Below are 15,972 nucleotides of genomic sequence, written 5' to 3' on the forward strand. Positions count from 1 at the left end.
AACAGGACCTCTCACCAACCCCTGTTCCTAGCCAAGCTAGGTCCCAACAGGACCCTAACTAGCCCTGAAGGCAATTGGACAACCTAGGATCCCAAGCACATACTGTAATACTTTCTAGGCAAACAGGCACAGGTAGGAAAATCTGAGACTTCTACGCCCACGGGGACAAAGGGGCACTCTAGGTCCACACGGAGGCGCCGAGACGCTAAAGTCCCCCAGGGCCAAACGAGCACCCACAGGGTGAGACACAGCCAGTGCCCTAAGGGGTACCAAGAACTAAGGCCTTAGTCCCTTTACAAGCCAAGCTGCGTCCTAGCCCCGCCCCTACCAGCGCCCATTGGCCAGGCCAGGTTCTGGGGGCGGGACTTTTACCCCGCCGAGGCCGGGAACCCGCTGGAGGCCGTGGTGGTGGCGGCTGCTGCGGAACGATGGGCACCAACGCGCGGCCTTCTAGGGTCCGTGCTGGCGGCGGCCAGGACGCGGTAGGGTCCTGGACGAGCTCCGGCGCGCTGCGACCGCCGCTCCCGTTTCTCTCCTTTCTTTTTTTGTTGCTGGTGGCTCCCGGCGCTCGGGCCGCAGGATACAAGGTGAGCGCGGCCCGCGAGCGGAAATGTCCACGAGCAGGAGGGAAACCCCGAATAGGGTCTGTTCTGTGGGTGCCTAGTGAATGGTTGCTAATATGACAGCGTGGTCTGAGTGTGAGCTTTGTGTCAGTGAGAGGTCTGGCTGTTCGCGTCTGAGAACGGAGCTGCCTGTACCTGCCTCCCTGCTTCTGTGGGTCGCCTTGCTTGGACTTTGCATGTACTTAATTGTGTGATTGGCCGTGTGTGTGTGTGTGTGTGGGGGGGGTGGGGTGAGGGTCGTGTGGAAGCTGGTTGAGAGCCGGGACTCTCGAGTGAGCCTGCCTGGAATTCCAGCATGGCTCTTTAACTTCTGGCTGCTTGAACTTGGGGCAGTCACTACACCTCTCTGATCTCAGTGCTCTCATATGAAAACTGGAGATGATATTGTCTTCGCCTCACAAGGTGGCTGGCTGCTTGGTATTTACAAATGCTTAATAAACATCAACTACTAATAATATGATTTCTTCAGGGTGTGAATGAGAGCTGCCATTAGGGAGTTGTATGTGTGAGCACAATTACCATGTTTCCCCGAAAATAAGACCGCGTGTTATATTAACTTGTGCTCCAAAAGACGCATTAGGGCTTATGTTCAGGGAATGTCATCCTGAAAAATCATGCTAGGGTTTATTTACCGGTTAGGTCTTATTTTCCGGGAAACAGGGTATGTGTGTGTCCTCTCTGGGAGGGCCTGGCCCCACCTCTCTGAGTTACATCTAGATCAAAACTTGTCTTGTGCCCCGCCACCAGTCCCACCCCAGCCTGCCTCTTAACCTTGGGGCAAGTGACAGGGTGTGTGAGTGTGCATTTGGGGTCCCTGTGCAGACATGCCCCACGGTACAGCCGGACATGCTCAACGTGCATCTGGTGGCCCACACACATGATGACGTGGGTTGGCTGAAGACGGTGGACCAGTACTATTATGGCAGTGAGTAGAGGGTGGGGACTGACCCCTAGGATTCCCATGGTCCCTCCAAGTCCTTCAGATCCTTTCTGCGTCCTGGATATTAGGGTGGGAGCAATGTCCACCGTGGGTTCCTGTGTCGTTGAATGTGCCCTTGGCTCCCTGGTCCCTGATTGCCTGACCCCTGTGCTTACAGTCAACAATGGCATCCAGCATGCAGGCGTGCAGTACATCCTAGACTCCGTCATCTCCTCCCTGCTAGCAGAGCCCACCCGCCGCTTCATTTATGTGGAGATGGCCTTCTTCTCCCGTTGGTGGCACCAACAGACAAATGCAACACAGGAAGTTGTGCGGGATCTGGTGCGCCAGGGTGAGCTGCCCCAAGGAAGTGAAAAGAGGAAGTTCAGCCTAGCTTCTGTTTTTTCCACCGTGGCTTCTGAGATTTTATCACGCCATGTGCAGCGTGTACGTGCATGTGACTGCCTGAAGTTTCCCTTTATTTGGAGAACTCCTATGCATCCTGCAAGGCCCCAACTCCAGTGGATCCTCTGGCAAGCCTGCTATGCAGGGGGGGCCCTGCGTCCCATATCTGGCTACACTGGCCTGGGAGAGACCCCTCTTTTCTTTTCAGGGCTGGGCATGCAGGCAGGTTTGCTCACCACCTGAATTGCCAAGCCCGGCCCCACTCCTGGCCATGACAACCTGCTGAGACTTTGCCCATCCCGGCACAGGGCGCTTGGAGTTTGCCAACGGTGGCTGGGTGATGAACGACGAGGCGGCCGCCCACTACGGAGCCATCATAGATCAGATGACACTCGGGCTGCGTTTCCTGGAGGACACGTTTGGCAACGACGGGCGCCCCCGTGTGGCCTGGCACATCGACCCCTTCGGCCATTCTCGGGAGCAGGCCTCGCTGTTCGCTCAGGTGCTTTACAGACCTGTCTTGGACCCGCCCCTTCACTCGCTCTGACTCCTCCCTCGGCCACTCAAGACCCGCCCTTCCCTGCAAGCGGACTAAGCCCTGTGTCCCCTGTCCCTCTGGCTGTTGGAGACCCTGACCCTGGAGTGAATTGTGAATCCCACTCCTTTCTAGCCTTGGTCCTGCTCTGCCCCAGCCCAGACTAACCTCGCTCCAGTTGGATCCTTCTCCTCCCCCTCCCTTGACCCCGCCCCGTTTGCTAGGATCCTGGCTCTTCCCCAAGCCGGGTGGCAGGTGGAGGCCTGCTCTGCTTTGCAACCGGCTTCCTTTCCTGTACCTTGACCCCTTCCATCCTCAGCCTGCCGAAGCGGGAAGATCTCTTTGAGTCAGTCCCTCTTTCTGAGCTCGGGAAGGTGGAAGTGGGTTCAAGCGTTGGACTCACCCCCTCCCGGCTCTCTCGCCGTTAGTCCTGACCCTTCCTCAAGCTTCAAAATGCGCTGGAGTCCTCCGTGGTTTCAGACCTGCTTTTTCTATGTGCTCTGGCCCACCCCTCCCACACTGAGGGGGCTGGCGGGTGGTGATGAGAGGGCCTGGCACTTACTCATCCTCCCCTCCGATCCCCCTCCTCGTTGCGCACCGCTCCCAGATGGGCTTTGACGGCTTGTTCTTTGGGCGCCTGGATTATCAAGATAAGTGGGTGCGGAAGGAGAAGCTAGAGATGGAGCAGGTATGGCGGGCCAGCGCCAGCCTGAAGCCCCCTGCTGCAGACCTCTTCACCAGTAAGGGGGTGGGGGTGGGGGTGGGTGTGGGCAGGGCCGGCTCCAAGGGCATGTGACCTGTGCAGAGTGTAAAACCATGCCCAGAAAGGCCCCGGGCTTGGTTTTACACTCTGCTGTCATCATTTTGACATTCTTAATAATTTAAGACCAAGGGCTCAGTATTTGCCTCCACAAATTGTGCAGTCCGACTTGGGTGGGGTATGGCAGGCTTTGACCCCAGGGCAGGTCCAGGGCGTTAGGCCACCCCCTGAGCTTGGTGTGGCCCACAGGTGTGCTCCCCAACATGTACAACCCGCCGGAGAATCTGTGTTGGGACGTGCTGTGTGCTGACAAACCCGTGGTGGAGGACCCCCGCAGCCCCGAGTACAACGCCAAGGAACTGGTTGATTACTTCCTGCAATTAGCCACAGCCCAGGTAACCCCAGTGTCCAGAACCTGGAAGACTGGTATACATAATGCACAGGACCCTTCCCACAGCCCCTGCATTCCCTAACACTTCATATCCTCAGAGGAAGGTAATATTCCATTCACCCTCACCATACCCTCCTTCTGGATTGGCACATTCCCAGTGAGAAGCATAAGGACCCCTTCACCACTGCACACACTCACCATAGTCATGAGACAGAATGGCACAGTGCCTCAGTACCCTTGTCTGTGTGGCGGGCTCAAGAGAATTAATAACTTGTAGCTGTTATTTGTGTCCCTGTATTCTCATGTGACACACTCCCACACACTCCCCTCCCCTCCCGCCACTGTGCACCCACATTCTTGACCACATACATACCAAGACACAGCTGTACACGGGGGTGGCAAGGACACCTGGTCTGAGGACACCCCATTCTGCCTGCAGGGCCGGTACTACCGCACCAACCACACTGTGATGACCATGGGCTCAGACTTCCAATATGAGAATGCCAACATATGGTTCAAGAACCTTGACAAGCTCATCCGGCTGGTCAATGCCCAGGTGAGTGTGCCCAGCCTGTGTGCATGTGCGTGCTTGTGTCCCTGGGCCTTGCGTCAGACGAGTAGCTATGGGTGCTATCTTAGTATTCTCTTGCTCCTATAACAAATCACCACAGACTTAGTGGCTAAAAGAACAAAAATATATTATCTTACAGTTCTGTAGGTCAGAAATCCAACGTGGATCTCACTGGGCTAAAATGAAAATGTCAGCAGAGCTGCATTCCTTCTGGAAACTCTAGGGGAAAGTTTCCACGCCTTGTCCGTCTTTGAGAGGCGACGCACATTCCTTGGCTTGTGGCCCTCTTCCTTCATCTTCAAAGCTGACTCTGCTTTTGTTGTCCCATCTGTTTCTCTCACTCACTTTCACTTCCCTCTTCCACTTTTAAAAACCCTTGTGAGTATGTTGGACTTGCCCAGATAATCCAGAATAATCTCTATTTTAAGGTCATCTGATTAACAAGTTTAATTCCATCTGCAACTTCAGTTCCTGTTTGCCATGTCACAGGTTCTGGGTATTAGGACATGGACATTTTTCTGCCTACTACAGATGTGTTGGTGTGGCTCTTGTAAGTGGCCTGTGGCTGTGTGGGCAGGCATTCTCCCATCAGCACAGAACCTTGTCTCCCCTCTCCCATCTAAGATGTCCCTTCCCATCACTTCCATCCTCAGAATTGTCTACCAGCACAATCTCCACGTCCTCACCTTCCATTTGCTCCCTGCACTGCTGTTTCACCAAAACAGCTCTCACCAAGGGCCTTCCAGAGGACATTTTTCAGTCCTCCTCATGCCCCTGAGGAACCTTGAACACCTTGATTACTTTCTCCTGCAAATACCATGTTCCTGGGCTGCCAGGATGTCATACTCTCTTGATGTTTCTCCAGCCACTGACAGCTTCTTCGCCCACTCCGTTCTACTGGAAATGGGAGTCTCTCAATTCAAATCCTGGCTCTGCCACTTACTGGCTCTGTGACCTTGAGAAATGTTAAGCACTCAGTGCCTTAGTTTTCTTATTTAGAAAATGGGCATAATGGTTCCCAGCTGATAGGGCTCGATAGGGCTCTTGATGAGAGTTTAATATGTTCATTTACACAGATCAGCTAGAACAATGCCAGATAAATAATAAGTATTATGGTGGTTTTGTTTATTATTATTTGGAGCTGAAAACATTCTACTTCTCCTTTAAGATACCAGCTGCAGTGTCTCCTCCTCCAGGAAGCCTTCACTAAACCCCAGGCAGAGCTCTTGCTCTTTCCTCTGTGCTCACACGAGTCTTCACAAATACCTGTCATGCCACATCCAGGCCAACTGACTATCTGTTCAGTCTCTCTTCTGCACTGGGCTGTGAATTCCATGAGAGTGGGTGGGCTTCTGGTTCTAGATTGTCTGTGATCCGGAGCACATTGAGGAATCGAGTGACTGCTGAGTGAACAGTGTGTGTGTGGGTCTGTGTATGTAACTGTATATGACCGTGTGCAGAAGTGTAGACATGTGTATGCGCATAAAGGCATGTGGTCCCACACATTTCTCTTCATTCACTAAAGTGTTTAATGAGCACTTACTGTGTACCAGGCACTGGGGACACAACACAAGCAGAACGAACATCCTTTTCCTTACAGAAGAGGTCACCTTGTTCCTCTGCCTCCCTCAGTGGAAAGCGAACCTGCATTCATTATAATAATTGTGTCATTTGGCAACAACCTGATAGTACTGAGAAATTATTATTTCTGCCCTCTATGTCATAGCTTTTTATGAAAGTTTTTAGTAATAAAATTGAAATTATTTAAAAAGTTTACTAAAATTTCAGGTTTATTCTTGCATCCCTGAAATTCTTTCCAGGCAGGTAATATTTAGCTTTGGCCAAAATACATTTTCACACTTGGTTATTGGTTTGCACTCAAAATGTGTATTAAGAGAATCTGAACACATTGGATGCATGAATGTGTGTGTGTGCGTATGTACTGCACACCTGTGGGCCCCCCAGGAAAGGAGCAGACTCCTGTGGGCTCACACACACACACCTTCCCCCAGCAGCAGTCCAACGGAAGCCGCGTCAATGTTCTCTACTCCACTCCAGCCTGTTATCTCTGGGAGCTGAACAAGGCCAACCTCACCTGGTATTTGTGGGGCCTGGGCAGCTTGGGGGTGGTGGTGGTGGCATGCCCTGTGGTTCGTGACCCTGCCCTCAATGCCTCTGCTGCTGCAGGTTGGTGAAACAGGATGACTTCTTCCCCTATGCCGATGGCCCCCACAAGTTCTGGACTGGCTTCTTTTCCAGCCGGCCGGCCCTCAAACGCTATGAGCGCCTCAGTTATAACTTCCTGCAGGTGGGTGGGCGCTGGGCTCAAGGGGGTGGCGTACGGGTCCCGACAGACCTTGTGACTCAACACCTCTGCCCCCCAGGTGTGCAATCAGCTGGAGGCGCTGGCGGGTCCTGCAGCCAACGTGGGACCCTATGGCTCCGGAGACAGTGCACCCCTCAGTAGGTGGCCGGGGGTGAGGAACTAGGGCCGGGGCTCAACCTGGACACTATATCATGCTACCTCCTTGAGTCCCTTCAGAAAGCCCCTAGGAAAACCCTGCCCTGCCCTGCACATACATTTTGCATCTCCTTGGGGTCGGGGCCCAGAGTCCTGCAGACACCACACAACTTACCATCTCCTGCCTGCAGATGAGGCAATGGCTGTGCTCCAGCACCACGACGCAGTCAGTGGTACCTCCCAGCAGCACGTGGCTGATGATTATGCGCGCCAGCTGGCAGCAGGCTGGGGACCCTGCGAGGTGCGTGGGGCGAGGCCTGGAGCAGAAGGGAGAAAATAGGAATGGGCGTGGTCGAAGGCAGTGGGGTGGAATCTAGAAGGGCTCGTGGGGCAGGGCTTGTGGCAGGAGGGGCGGAGACGAGGCGGCAGGGCGGAGTCTGTGAGCTCATGGAGGCGGGTCCTGGGATGCACTACGAGCCATCCAAAGCGGACCCATGGCTTTACGCTCTTCCCCAGGTTCTCTTGAGCAACGCGCTCTCGCGGCTCAGCCGCTCCAAGGAGGAGTTCACGTTCTGCCGCAACCTCAACATCAGCGTCTGTCCGCTCAGCCAGACCGCCGAGAGCGTGAGCGGCGTCCAGGGCTGGGGGTGGGGTGAAGGGGTGGGGCCGGGAGGCAGGTCCCGTAGGTGGGTCGAGAGCAAGCGAAACCGCGGGGCGGGGCGAAGAGGAGGCGGGACCGGTAGCCGAATAGTTTTGGAGGATCGCTCTGAACCAGATCATGTGGGGAGCAGTAAGCTGGGGCTGGACGGACACCTGTGCACCACATGGGGGCTTGGAACACCCAGGGTCATTGTTGTGCTTGGTGGGTGGGTTTTGAGAAGGCCTGCTGTGACCCATGCCCACTCTGACCCTCCCATCCCAGTTCCAGGTGACCATTTATAACCCCTTGGGGCGGAAAGTGGATTGGATGGTGCGGCTTCCGGTCAGCCAACACGTTTTCCTTGTGAAGGACCCCAGTGGCACAGTTGTGCCCAGCGATGTGAGCCCATTCGATGTCTATTACTCCCATGAACACCCCCCTCCACTCCCTCTTTTGGGTACCTAGCCTTCATGGATACCTGCCGCCCTCCATGAATACATTCTGCCCAGTACTTTTTCTTTCTCTGAATCTCCCCACCTCTGCCCCTTAATACCCCACACCCCCTTGGGAACATTCCACACCTGTGAGTATCTACCTCTCTTTAATATCTCCCCAGGAATTTTTTTCCCTATTTATAAGTATACCCCTCATCCTGGAAAGCCTCTTCCCACGAACCACTTCCTCTCCCAAGAATGTCTTTCTCTCACTCTCCTGTCTCAAGGATCTCTTCCCTCACTTCTCCCCCCCTCCTAGTCTCTCCACCCTCCCAGTGGGATTTTTCCCCCCAACCTTATAAATCTTCTCTGCAATCTTTTAACTCATAATTTATGTCATCCCCATTCCCCCCACCCAACACCTAAATTTCTTCTTCCCATCTTGGGGCCCCTTCCCCTCCTGGAGTGTGACCCTTCCCTGTGTGTGTGCTTCTATATATGTACGCATAGCCTCTTGACTCAGTTTCCCTCCTCCCTTATCTGAGGTGGTGACAATGCCGGGCTCAGACATACAGGAGCTGCTTTTCTCAGCCTCAGTGCCTGCCCTTGGCTTCAGCATCTATTCAGTAACCCAGGTGCCTGGCCGGAGTCCACAGGCTCGCACCTCCCAGCCTGGACCCCGGAAGCCCTCGTCCCGCATCTTGACCATCCAAAATGAAGTGAGACTACACTCAGATCCTCTTTCCTGCCCCAGTGACAAATTTGAGGTGTCATGGTGAGCTGCATAGACTAGGTTAGCAGCAGGTTGTGGGTTCATGGCCTCTCGTCACCTGTCCTCTGTTGTGTGTTCTCAAGTGACCACCTTCCTTTGAGTCTCAGTGTCCTCTCCTGAGGCTGTGTGATCATGGGTGACACTTGACAGATATGTCAAAGCTGATGGTGGGAGGGGTTTGCAGATTAAGTGAAGGTGTATCAGAAACCTGAGGGAGAGAGCTGTGTGGCCATTTGGAAGACATTTGGGGGAAGAGGGATCCAGGCAGGCAGGGAGCAGCAGACACAAATGCTCTAAAGGAAATTAAAATTTATGAATTTTCAGGGGTCTCTAAAAGTCTCATGGACCCTGGCACTGGGGTTCCTCTGTCGGTTGCACAAGCAACCTCCCACCCCCACCAGCTAAGATCAGATTTAAAGTGTCACAGGCGCCCTCTGGCGGCTGTGAGGGGAACAGATTGAGGGTTGACACTAGGCAGCCAAGAAACCAGGAAGGGGTCAACTGCATTAGTCCTGGAAGGCCTTGGAGGTGGTGAGAAGAGGTCAGATTGAGGATAAATTAGAGGGTGGAGCTGTTAGGATTTGCAACGAGGGTCAGGTGTGAGGAGTGAGAGAGAGGGACGGGTGACTCCAGGGTTCTCTCCTGAACCCCTGGAAGGATAAAGCTGTCCTTGGCTGAAGGGATGGTCATTAACGTCTGTCCACCTTTTTCTGCCCAGCACCTCCGGGCTAGGTTTGACCCTGACACAGGGCTTTTGGTGGAATTGAAGAACCTGGACCAGGGCCTTCTGCTGCCAGTCCGCCAAGCCTTCTACTGGTGAGGGAGGACCACCAGGCCAGGGAGGGGGTGTAAGCGGAGCTGAGGTCCCTTACCTGATGTCACCTGTCCTGGCCCCAGGTACAATGCCAGTACAGGCAACAACCTAAGCTCCCAGGTCTCAGGTGCCTACATCTTCAGACCCAACCGACAGGAGCCACTGCTCATGAACCACTGGGCTCAAACCCGCGTGGTGAAGGTCAGGCGCTAGGATTGATAAGTGGGCATTGGGGATGTCTGTGGAGCCTGGGAGGGTGGTGTGTGGGGTGGGGGGAAGGTTTCCGTCCCTGTCAGATCAGAGGGCTAAGACCTGAGGGGAGGGCTTGAGGATTCTTCCACAGGGCTGATATTCACCAGTCATACCGTGGCATACAAAGGCATTCACATCTGCTATGGGTGTCAGGATTGTCCTTAGCTTTTGACACTGGGGTGGGGTGTTCCTACTTGTCCCATGAATGCAGAGCCAGGTGGGGCTACTTGAATTCACCAAGGATGTGTGCTAGGATGGGATTATATCCAGAGTTCATGCTTGGATAGGGCTTGGGTAATTCTCACTTAGGCTGGGTATCCGAGCATGTGTCTGGCTGGGAACAAGGGCTCAGGTTTGTGGGGTTTCCCGGGGCCTCTTGTTGACATTTTCTTTTAGGGTGGGAATCGGGAAGGTAATGACAAGGCTCACTTTTGATAGGACTCCCTTTGTGGTGAACGTCTGCATACATGGGTTAGGATACAGTTTTGCCCTGTGTAATAGAGTTACTCAAATGAACTGTGCTTAAAACAAGACAGAAGTTTCTTTTTATCAAACAGAAAGTCTGGCTGGGTCATCCAGGGTAGGTGGGGTGGATTCACCGTCATCCCGGCCCCTTCTACCTCATTGCTCTGCCTTCCTCAACATTCAGCTTCTACATCATGCCCCAAGAGAGGTGCTCAAGTTCCAGTCATCACAGTTGCATTTGAACTAATGGGAGAGGAAAAGGGGCAAGGAACATTATTCACACCACTCTGATCACTTTCCACTGGGCAGACATAGTCACACTAGCCTCAGAGAAGACTAGACAATATAATCTTTATTCCAGGTTGCCGCGTGCCCAGCTAGAATCCTATTCTAAAGAGGAGAGGTGCGGTAGTGGTGGGCAACAAGCATGTCTGCCACACTCAAGAACTATGTGGCAATGACTGAGGTGGAAGCATGGGCATTCACACCTAGGCAGGTGGGGAAGGTGGGTGGTGTTCTCATGCTATTAGTGGGGTTGACCCTGATGGAGGCCTTTGAGAGGTTCATGGCAGGGGTGGACATTTGTAGGGTTCACCTTTGCTCGGGTGGGGGTAGACTCACACCTGTGCTTTACCCCCATATGCCTACAGACGGCCTTGGTGCAGGAGGTGCACCAGAACTTCTCAGCCTGGTGTTCCCAGGTGGTTCGCCTGTACCCAGGACAGCGGCACCTGGAGCTGGAGTGGACGGTGGGACCAATACCTGTGGGGTGAGTGGTACAGGCTGGGACTGGGGGTTGGGGGCAGGGGCAGAGTGGAGGTAGGTGAGGCTCACAGCCTTGCCATTCTATTGGTATAGTGACGGCTGGGGGAAGGAAGTCATCAGCCGCTTTGACACTGCGCTGGAAACAAAAGGACTCTTCTTCACAGACAGCAATGGCAGAGAGATCCTGGAGAGGAGGTGGGGGTGGTTGGGGGCGCGGAAGGGTGGTCTCTAATGCTGCGGGGGGTCCATGGGTGGTGGGGGCATCTGATGACCCTATGAGTGGGAGGGAGAGGATGAAGGAGGAGTGAGAGTGGGTGAGCTGGGGAAGGGGACCCCAGGTCTGACCCTACCTCCACCTCCCCAGGCGGGATTATCGACCCACCTGGGAGCTGAACCAGACTGAGCCAGTGGCAGGAAACTACTATCCAGTCAACAGCCGTATTTACATCACGGTACCCCCTCCCCTATTGTGCTCCCCTCATCTTCCTGACACTCCTCTACAGAGTGGAGGTTACCTCTCATTCCTAGCTTTCCCCAACTGTCTTCGGCAGTGTCCTCCTCTATGGGGCCTGCCTGGGGGTCGGGGCTGGCTGGCAGTGAGCCCTCTCACGCTCATCTATCGCCCCCCAGGATGGGAACATGCAGCTGACTGTGCTGACCGATCGCTCCCAGGGAGGAAGCAGCCTGAAAGATGGCTCCATAGAGCTCATGGTGAGTGGCCCATACCCCATCTAAGCTAGGGTTCTCCCACCATTTCCCGCCCTGGCTTCCTGCTGGACTTTGAAGCTGGTTTCATGCCAGTTCTCTGCTAGGTGTACTCCTCCGTTTGGGGTCCCACTAAGCTGAGACCTCCATTTCTATGTGAGACAGTTACTCCACACTCCAATCCCCATGCAGACGCCCCCTCCGGGTCCTGACTTGCCCTATCCATGCCCCCTTAGGTCCTTACCTCCCAGCCTTAGTCTCCTGCGAAGTCCGATCGGCACTTCTGCTGGGGTCCCCCCTACCAGACCTTCATCCTCATCTGTTCCACCCACTCTCCAACTTCTCTTGAAATTCCCACAAGCCCTTACTCAATTTCTGGCCCTGAAATTGCCCAGAGTGGCCCTCACCCTCTCCTGGCCTCTCTCCCCGCAGGTACACCGAAGGCTGCTAAGAGACGATGGACGCGGAGTTGGGGAGGCGCTGCTAGAGAAGGGGTCGGGGTCGTGGGTGCGAGGACGTCACCTCGTGCTGCTGGACAAGGCCAGTACTGCGGCTGTCGGGCACCGGTTGCAGTCGGAGAAGGAGCTCTTGTCCCCGCAGGTGGTGCTGGCCCCAGGTGGTGGCGCCCCCTACCACCGAGGGGTCGCCCCAAGTACGCAGGTGAGAGGGGGAAGGCTTCGCAGTAAGAGTGGACCCGGATGAAGCCTGGGGTGGGGTAGGGTCTCCCTAGGATTAGCCGGACTCACCTCGCCCGCCCCCAACTCGTCCTGGGGAGGCCATGAGCTAGCTAGCCCCGAGTCGCGGCCCAGTCCCATCGGGTCCGGACTGGGTCCTCAGCCTCAGCTCCCTCCCCTCCTCGCTTCCTCACCTCGGCCCCGCCCTCTCCACTGTCCCAGGCTCGGTCCCACGCCTCCCCTTGGCCAGCCCCGCCTCTCCGCGCTTCATCCCTGTCCTCAGCCGGGTCTCAGGCCAGATCAGTTCGGCCCCTTCCCGGCTCGGACCCGCCTCCAACCTGCCACCGCCATACCCCATCATTGGCTCAGTCCTCCCCTTCCTGGCTTAGTCCCGCGGCTCCTAGGTTAACCCCGCCCCCCATGACCACAGATAAACCCCGCCCCTCACGCAGCTCGGCCTCGCCCCTCTGGCTTAGCCCCGCCCCGTCCGCTCCCTTGTGTCACAGTTCTCCGGGCTGAGCAGGGAACTGCCGCCCAATGTGCACCTGCTCACACTGGCCCGCTGGGGTCGGAAAATGCTGCTGCTGCGTTTGGAGCACCAGTTTGCTGTAGGGGAGGATATGGTCGGCAACTTGAGCTCTCCGGTGACCTTGGACTTGAGGGTGAGGAGGGCAGAGGTGGGAAGGAGACAGGAGAGAGGCAAGAGAGAGGGGAGAGTGGAAGTTCCGCTTTGTCCCCACTCAGCCTGGCCCATCCATTGCTTGCAGGACCTGTTCTCCACTTTCACCATCACTGACCTTAAGGAGACTACACTGGCTGCCAACCAACTCCGGGCTAGTGCCTCCAGGCTGCAGTGGACACCCAGCACAGGTTGGGGCCTGCCTGGGGGGCTAGGCTGAGCTGAGGGCTGTGTTGGAGGATCCAGGTCCATCTCGAGGGCCTGGGGCGGTGTTCAGATCCACTTTAGGTGTTTAAGGGTTTTAAGTGGATCCAGCAAACTAGTGGTGGGTCTTGGGTTTTTGAGGTTGGAGTGCAGTCCCAAGAACAAAATTTGCGTCTCTGTCAATGCCTAGTTCTGGGATGGGGTTGTCCATCATCCCTGGGATTGGCTTGATGGTCCTTGAGGTGGGGCTTGAGGGTGTGAGGGTGGTGGCCAGGCACAGGGGAGGGATTTGGGAGTCTGGGGGTGATATCTAGGCCCTGGCCAGCAGTTGAAGGGTCTGGGAGTGAGGCCCTGGGACAGGGCTCTGTTCAGCCCCAGGGGAGAGAGCATGGGGGTGGCAGGGAGGCAGAGGAAGTCTGCACCCCTCACTCCTCCTCTGCACTGTCCTAGGCCCCACACCCAAGCCTTCTCCGTCCCGGCTGGACCCCGCCAGCGTCACATTGCAGCCCATGGAAATCCGTACCTTCTTGGCCTCTGTCCAATGGGAAGAGGATGACTAGACCTGCTGGGGGCAGGCTGCCCCGTTTCCAGCCTGAACCCCCTCCTGCAGGGGTGAGGCAAACACTCCCCCTTCTCTTGCTGCTGCCGCTAACAAAAGCCATTAAAATCCACTACCAAGCCTCTGGTCAAGGTGTGACTTAATGTTTTTTTTTTGTTTTTTTTTGAGGGTGATAGAATTGATGACCCAGAAAGGTGTACCAGCTGTAGCTGACCCCTGACCTGAGGCCTCGCAGAGAGGTCACTGAGCTGCCTGAATGCTCATACCAGACTACTGCACTGTTCACACCACACCTCATCCACCATTGCGACTTCTACTCCTGCTACACTCCTTTGTCCATTCAGGTGGTGGCCCGGCTCTCTTGAGAAGCCATCAAGGGCAGGCCAGGGAACCAGACACACTCTGAGGCCTCCCAGACCCGGCCCTGAATTGAGGAATCTGGGAGGTCCTGGGGGAGGAAGTAGATTCAGTGGTAGGTCAGAAAGCGGGGCCTTAGACAGGTGGATTGGAGCTGCCGGCCTATGAGGAGAGAGGCAGAGAGTCTGGCACGCCCTCGTTCTGGTATGCTCTAGGGTCAGTTTCAGAAGGAGACCTTGGGGTGAAACCCTAGGGTTAGGGTCAAAAGGAAGTGACTTCTGTGTACAGGTCCTTTGAAGGCAATTTGAGGCCGCAGAAGGGTGTATTTGAGCTGTGGTCAAGGGGCGGGGTTTAATCAGGAGGGGCGGGGCTCAGCCAGAAGAGGGGGTGTGCTGAGCCGAGGAGGGCACAGTGCGGTGCCAGGTTCTGGGCCAAGTGGAGACCAGTGTTCTGCTGCATGCGCAGGGTGGTCTGCACCTCTAGGAAATGTGGGGTAGGGGACAGGTAGCCTAAGTCGGCTGTGACCCCCTGGAGAGTGCGTCCTGGGCCTGGATGAGGCCATAGATGGGATCTGTGTGCCAGATGTGCCTCTTGAAAAACTTTCTAAGTCTTTCACTAAAGAGATGGACCAGAGAGGCCCAAGGAGGGCACCCCGTCTAGTCACCATCCCACATGGGGTCCAGTTGTTGGGTGTATCTCCTGAAAATATAAAGTTCCCATTCAGAAGGGGAAGGCAGCAGAGCCAGCCAGAATAGTCCTGGGCATGTGCCCCAGGGATGTCTGCTGTCCCACATGGGTCCCTGTCATAGAGGCACCTACCAAAATTGCTTAGAAATACTCCTTTGGTGGCAGGGATCAGGATGGGCTGGGCCCCAGCAATGGTATCTTGGGCCATTGGTACATGTACCTCCTGAAAAGGTATCCAAGTTCTCTTCCAAAGGTGGACACTGCCCTGGGCTGGCCAAGGAGACTGGTGGAAGTCATCCTGGGTCCTCCTGTTACCGGAGAGTGAGCCTTCCTCGGCGTGGTGTTCAGATTCTTGGCGTCTGGAGCAAAGAATTGAACAAGGTACTGAAGTAAAGTGAAAAAGCAGTTTATTAGAAGAGATAGTACACTTTAAGGAAATAGGAGCAGACCCGAGCAGTAGAGAATGGCTCAAGGGCTCAAGGTGGCATTATTAGGAGAAAAAATACACTACAAAGGGTTTGGAGTGGGCCCCGAGCAAAGGAAAGACTCAGGAGGCTCAAAAAAGGCTCTAAAGGCTCAAAGGCCCAGAGGGCTAAGGGCCTGGGCTCAAAAAGGGTCTGACTGGTGAGGACTTGGAGTTTTTATCCCTTTTTCTCTAGAATGGGTTGTTCCTTTCTGGGAGTGGGACCACTTGATTCATACCTGTGATTGACAAGAAGCTTTTATTTCATCTTTAATTTAGACTGCACGTGTTCCTTCCCAGAATTCAGGCTGTTATAAATGGGGGGGAGGACAGCTAGGCTGTTGTGTGACAACAAAGGTGGTTGTGGTCCTTACTGCCCAGGTGTGAGTGACTGGTCTAATCTAGTTGGGTATTTTGTACCCATTTATTTCTCATAGGGGTAGATAATTACAATGAAAAAGGGAAGTTTTGGACAGATAGGGGAGGTCTTTTGGGCACTAATGCAGAGACCCGATGTCTATCTCTAACTGCCTGTGTTGTTTTCCCCTTGAGAGACGCGATCCCCATAGAATCTCTATGGGGAGTTGAGGGACAGGAGGTCTGTTTTTCAGTATCTGTTTCCTGCTGGACAGGGGCATAGAGCTGTCCGTACCTATTGGGAGATTCACGGAACTCTCACCCTATCTGATCTTAGATGAGAGGAAGGGGTTTCGAGATCCGCCTGGAAGACCGTGTTGGCTTCTTTGGTTGTGACTGGCAATCTTGCTGGGGTATCCTCTGTATCCCCAAGACCCCTAAATGAGGAAAAATAGATTTTAATTAATAAATCTATTAGCT

General features: G+C 54.7%; 1 protein-coding gene across 3 annotated transcripts; it reads left to right on the plus strand.

Annotated features, from left to right (window-relative positions):
* Positions 1-376: 376 nt before the first annotated feature.
* On the plus strand, positions 377-13,769 carry MAN2B1 (mannosidase alpha class 2B member 1). 3 transcript variants are annotated; one of them, XM_081075558.1, is made up of 24 exons: positions 377-587; positions 1,446-1,548; positions 1,721-1,894; positions 2,256-2,449; positions 3,090-3,222; positions 3,492-3,637; positions 4,073-4,189; positions 6,220-6,302; positions 6,392-6,512; positions 6,589-6,667; positions 6,857-6,966; positions 7,182-7,289; positions 7,588-7,704; positions 8,285-8,458; positions 9,230-9,327; positions 9,409-9,526; positions 10,693-10,811; positions 10,901-11,002; positions 11,172-11,259; positions 11,438-11,518; positions 11,945-12,172; positions 12,693-12,848; positions 12,954-13,056; positions 13,520-13,769. In XM_081075558.1, the coding sequence occupies exons 1-24, from the start codon at positions 429-431 to the stop codon at positions 13,627-13,629; spliced, it is 3,021 nt and encodes a 1,006-aa protein (XP_080931684.1). In that variant the 5' UTR covers positions 377-428; the 3' UTR covers positions 13,630-13,769. The 3 variants fall into 3 exon arrangements, with proteins under 3 accessions (XP_080931684.1, XP_080931683.1, XP_080931685.1); XM_081075557.1 differs by having other exon boundaries at positions 390-587; positions 6,217-6,302; XM_081075559.1 differs by lacking the exon at positions 1,446-1,548 and having other exon boundaries at positions 457-587; positions 6,217-6,302.
* The last annotated feature ends 2,203 nt before the right edge of the window (positions 13,770-15,972 follow it).

This window comes from Rhinolophus hipposideros (assembly GCF_964194185.1).
Source record: "Rhinolophus hipposideros genome assembly, chromosome: 16".
Lineage (NCBI taxonomy): Eukaryota > Metazoa > Chordata > Mammalia > Chiroptera > Rhinolophidae > Rhinolophus > Rhinolophus hipposideros.

Coding starts and splice junctions, on each gene's coding strand:
- MAN2B1 (XM_081075557.1), top strand. CDS start 429: ATGGGCACCAACGCGCGGCCTTCTAGGGTCCGTGCTGGCGGCGGCCAG. Junction 6,967..7,181: donor CAGGCTGGGGACCCTGCGAG/GTGCGTGGGGCG, acceptor GCTCTTCCCCAG/GTTCTCTTGAGCAACGCGCT. Junction 7,705..8,284: donor GCACAGTTGTGCCCAGCGAT/GTGAGCCCATTC, acceptor CCCTTATCTGAG/GTGGTGACAATGCCGGGCTC.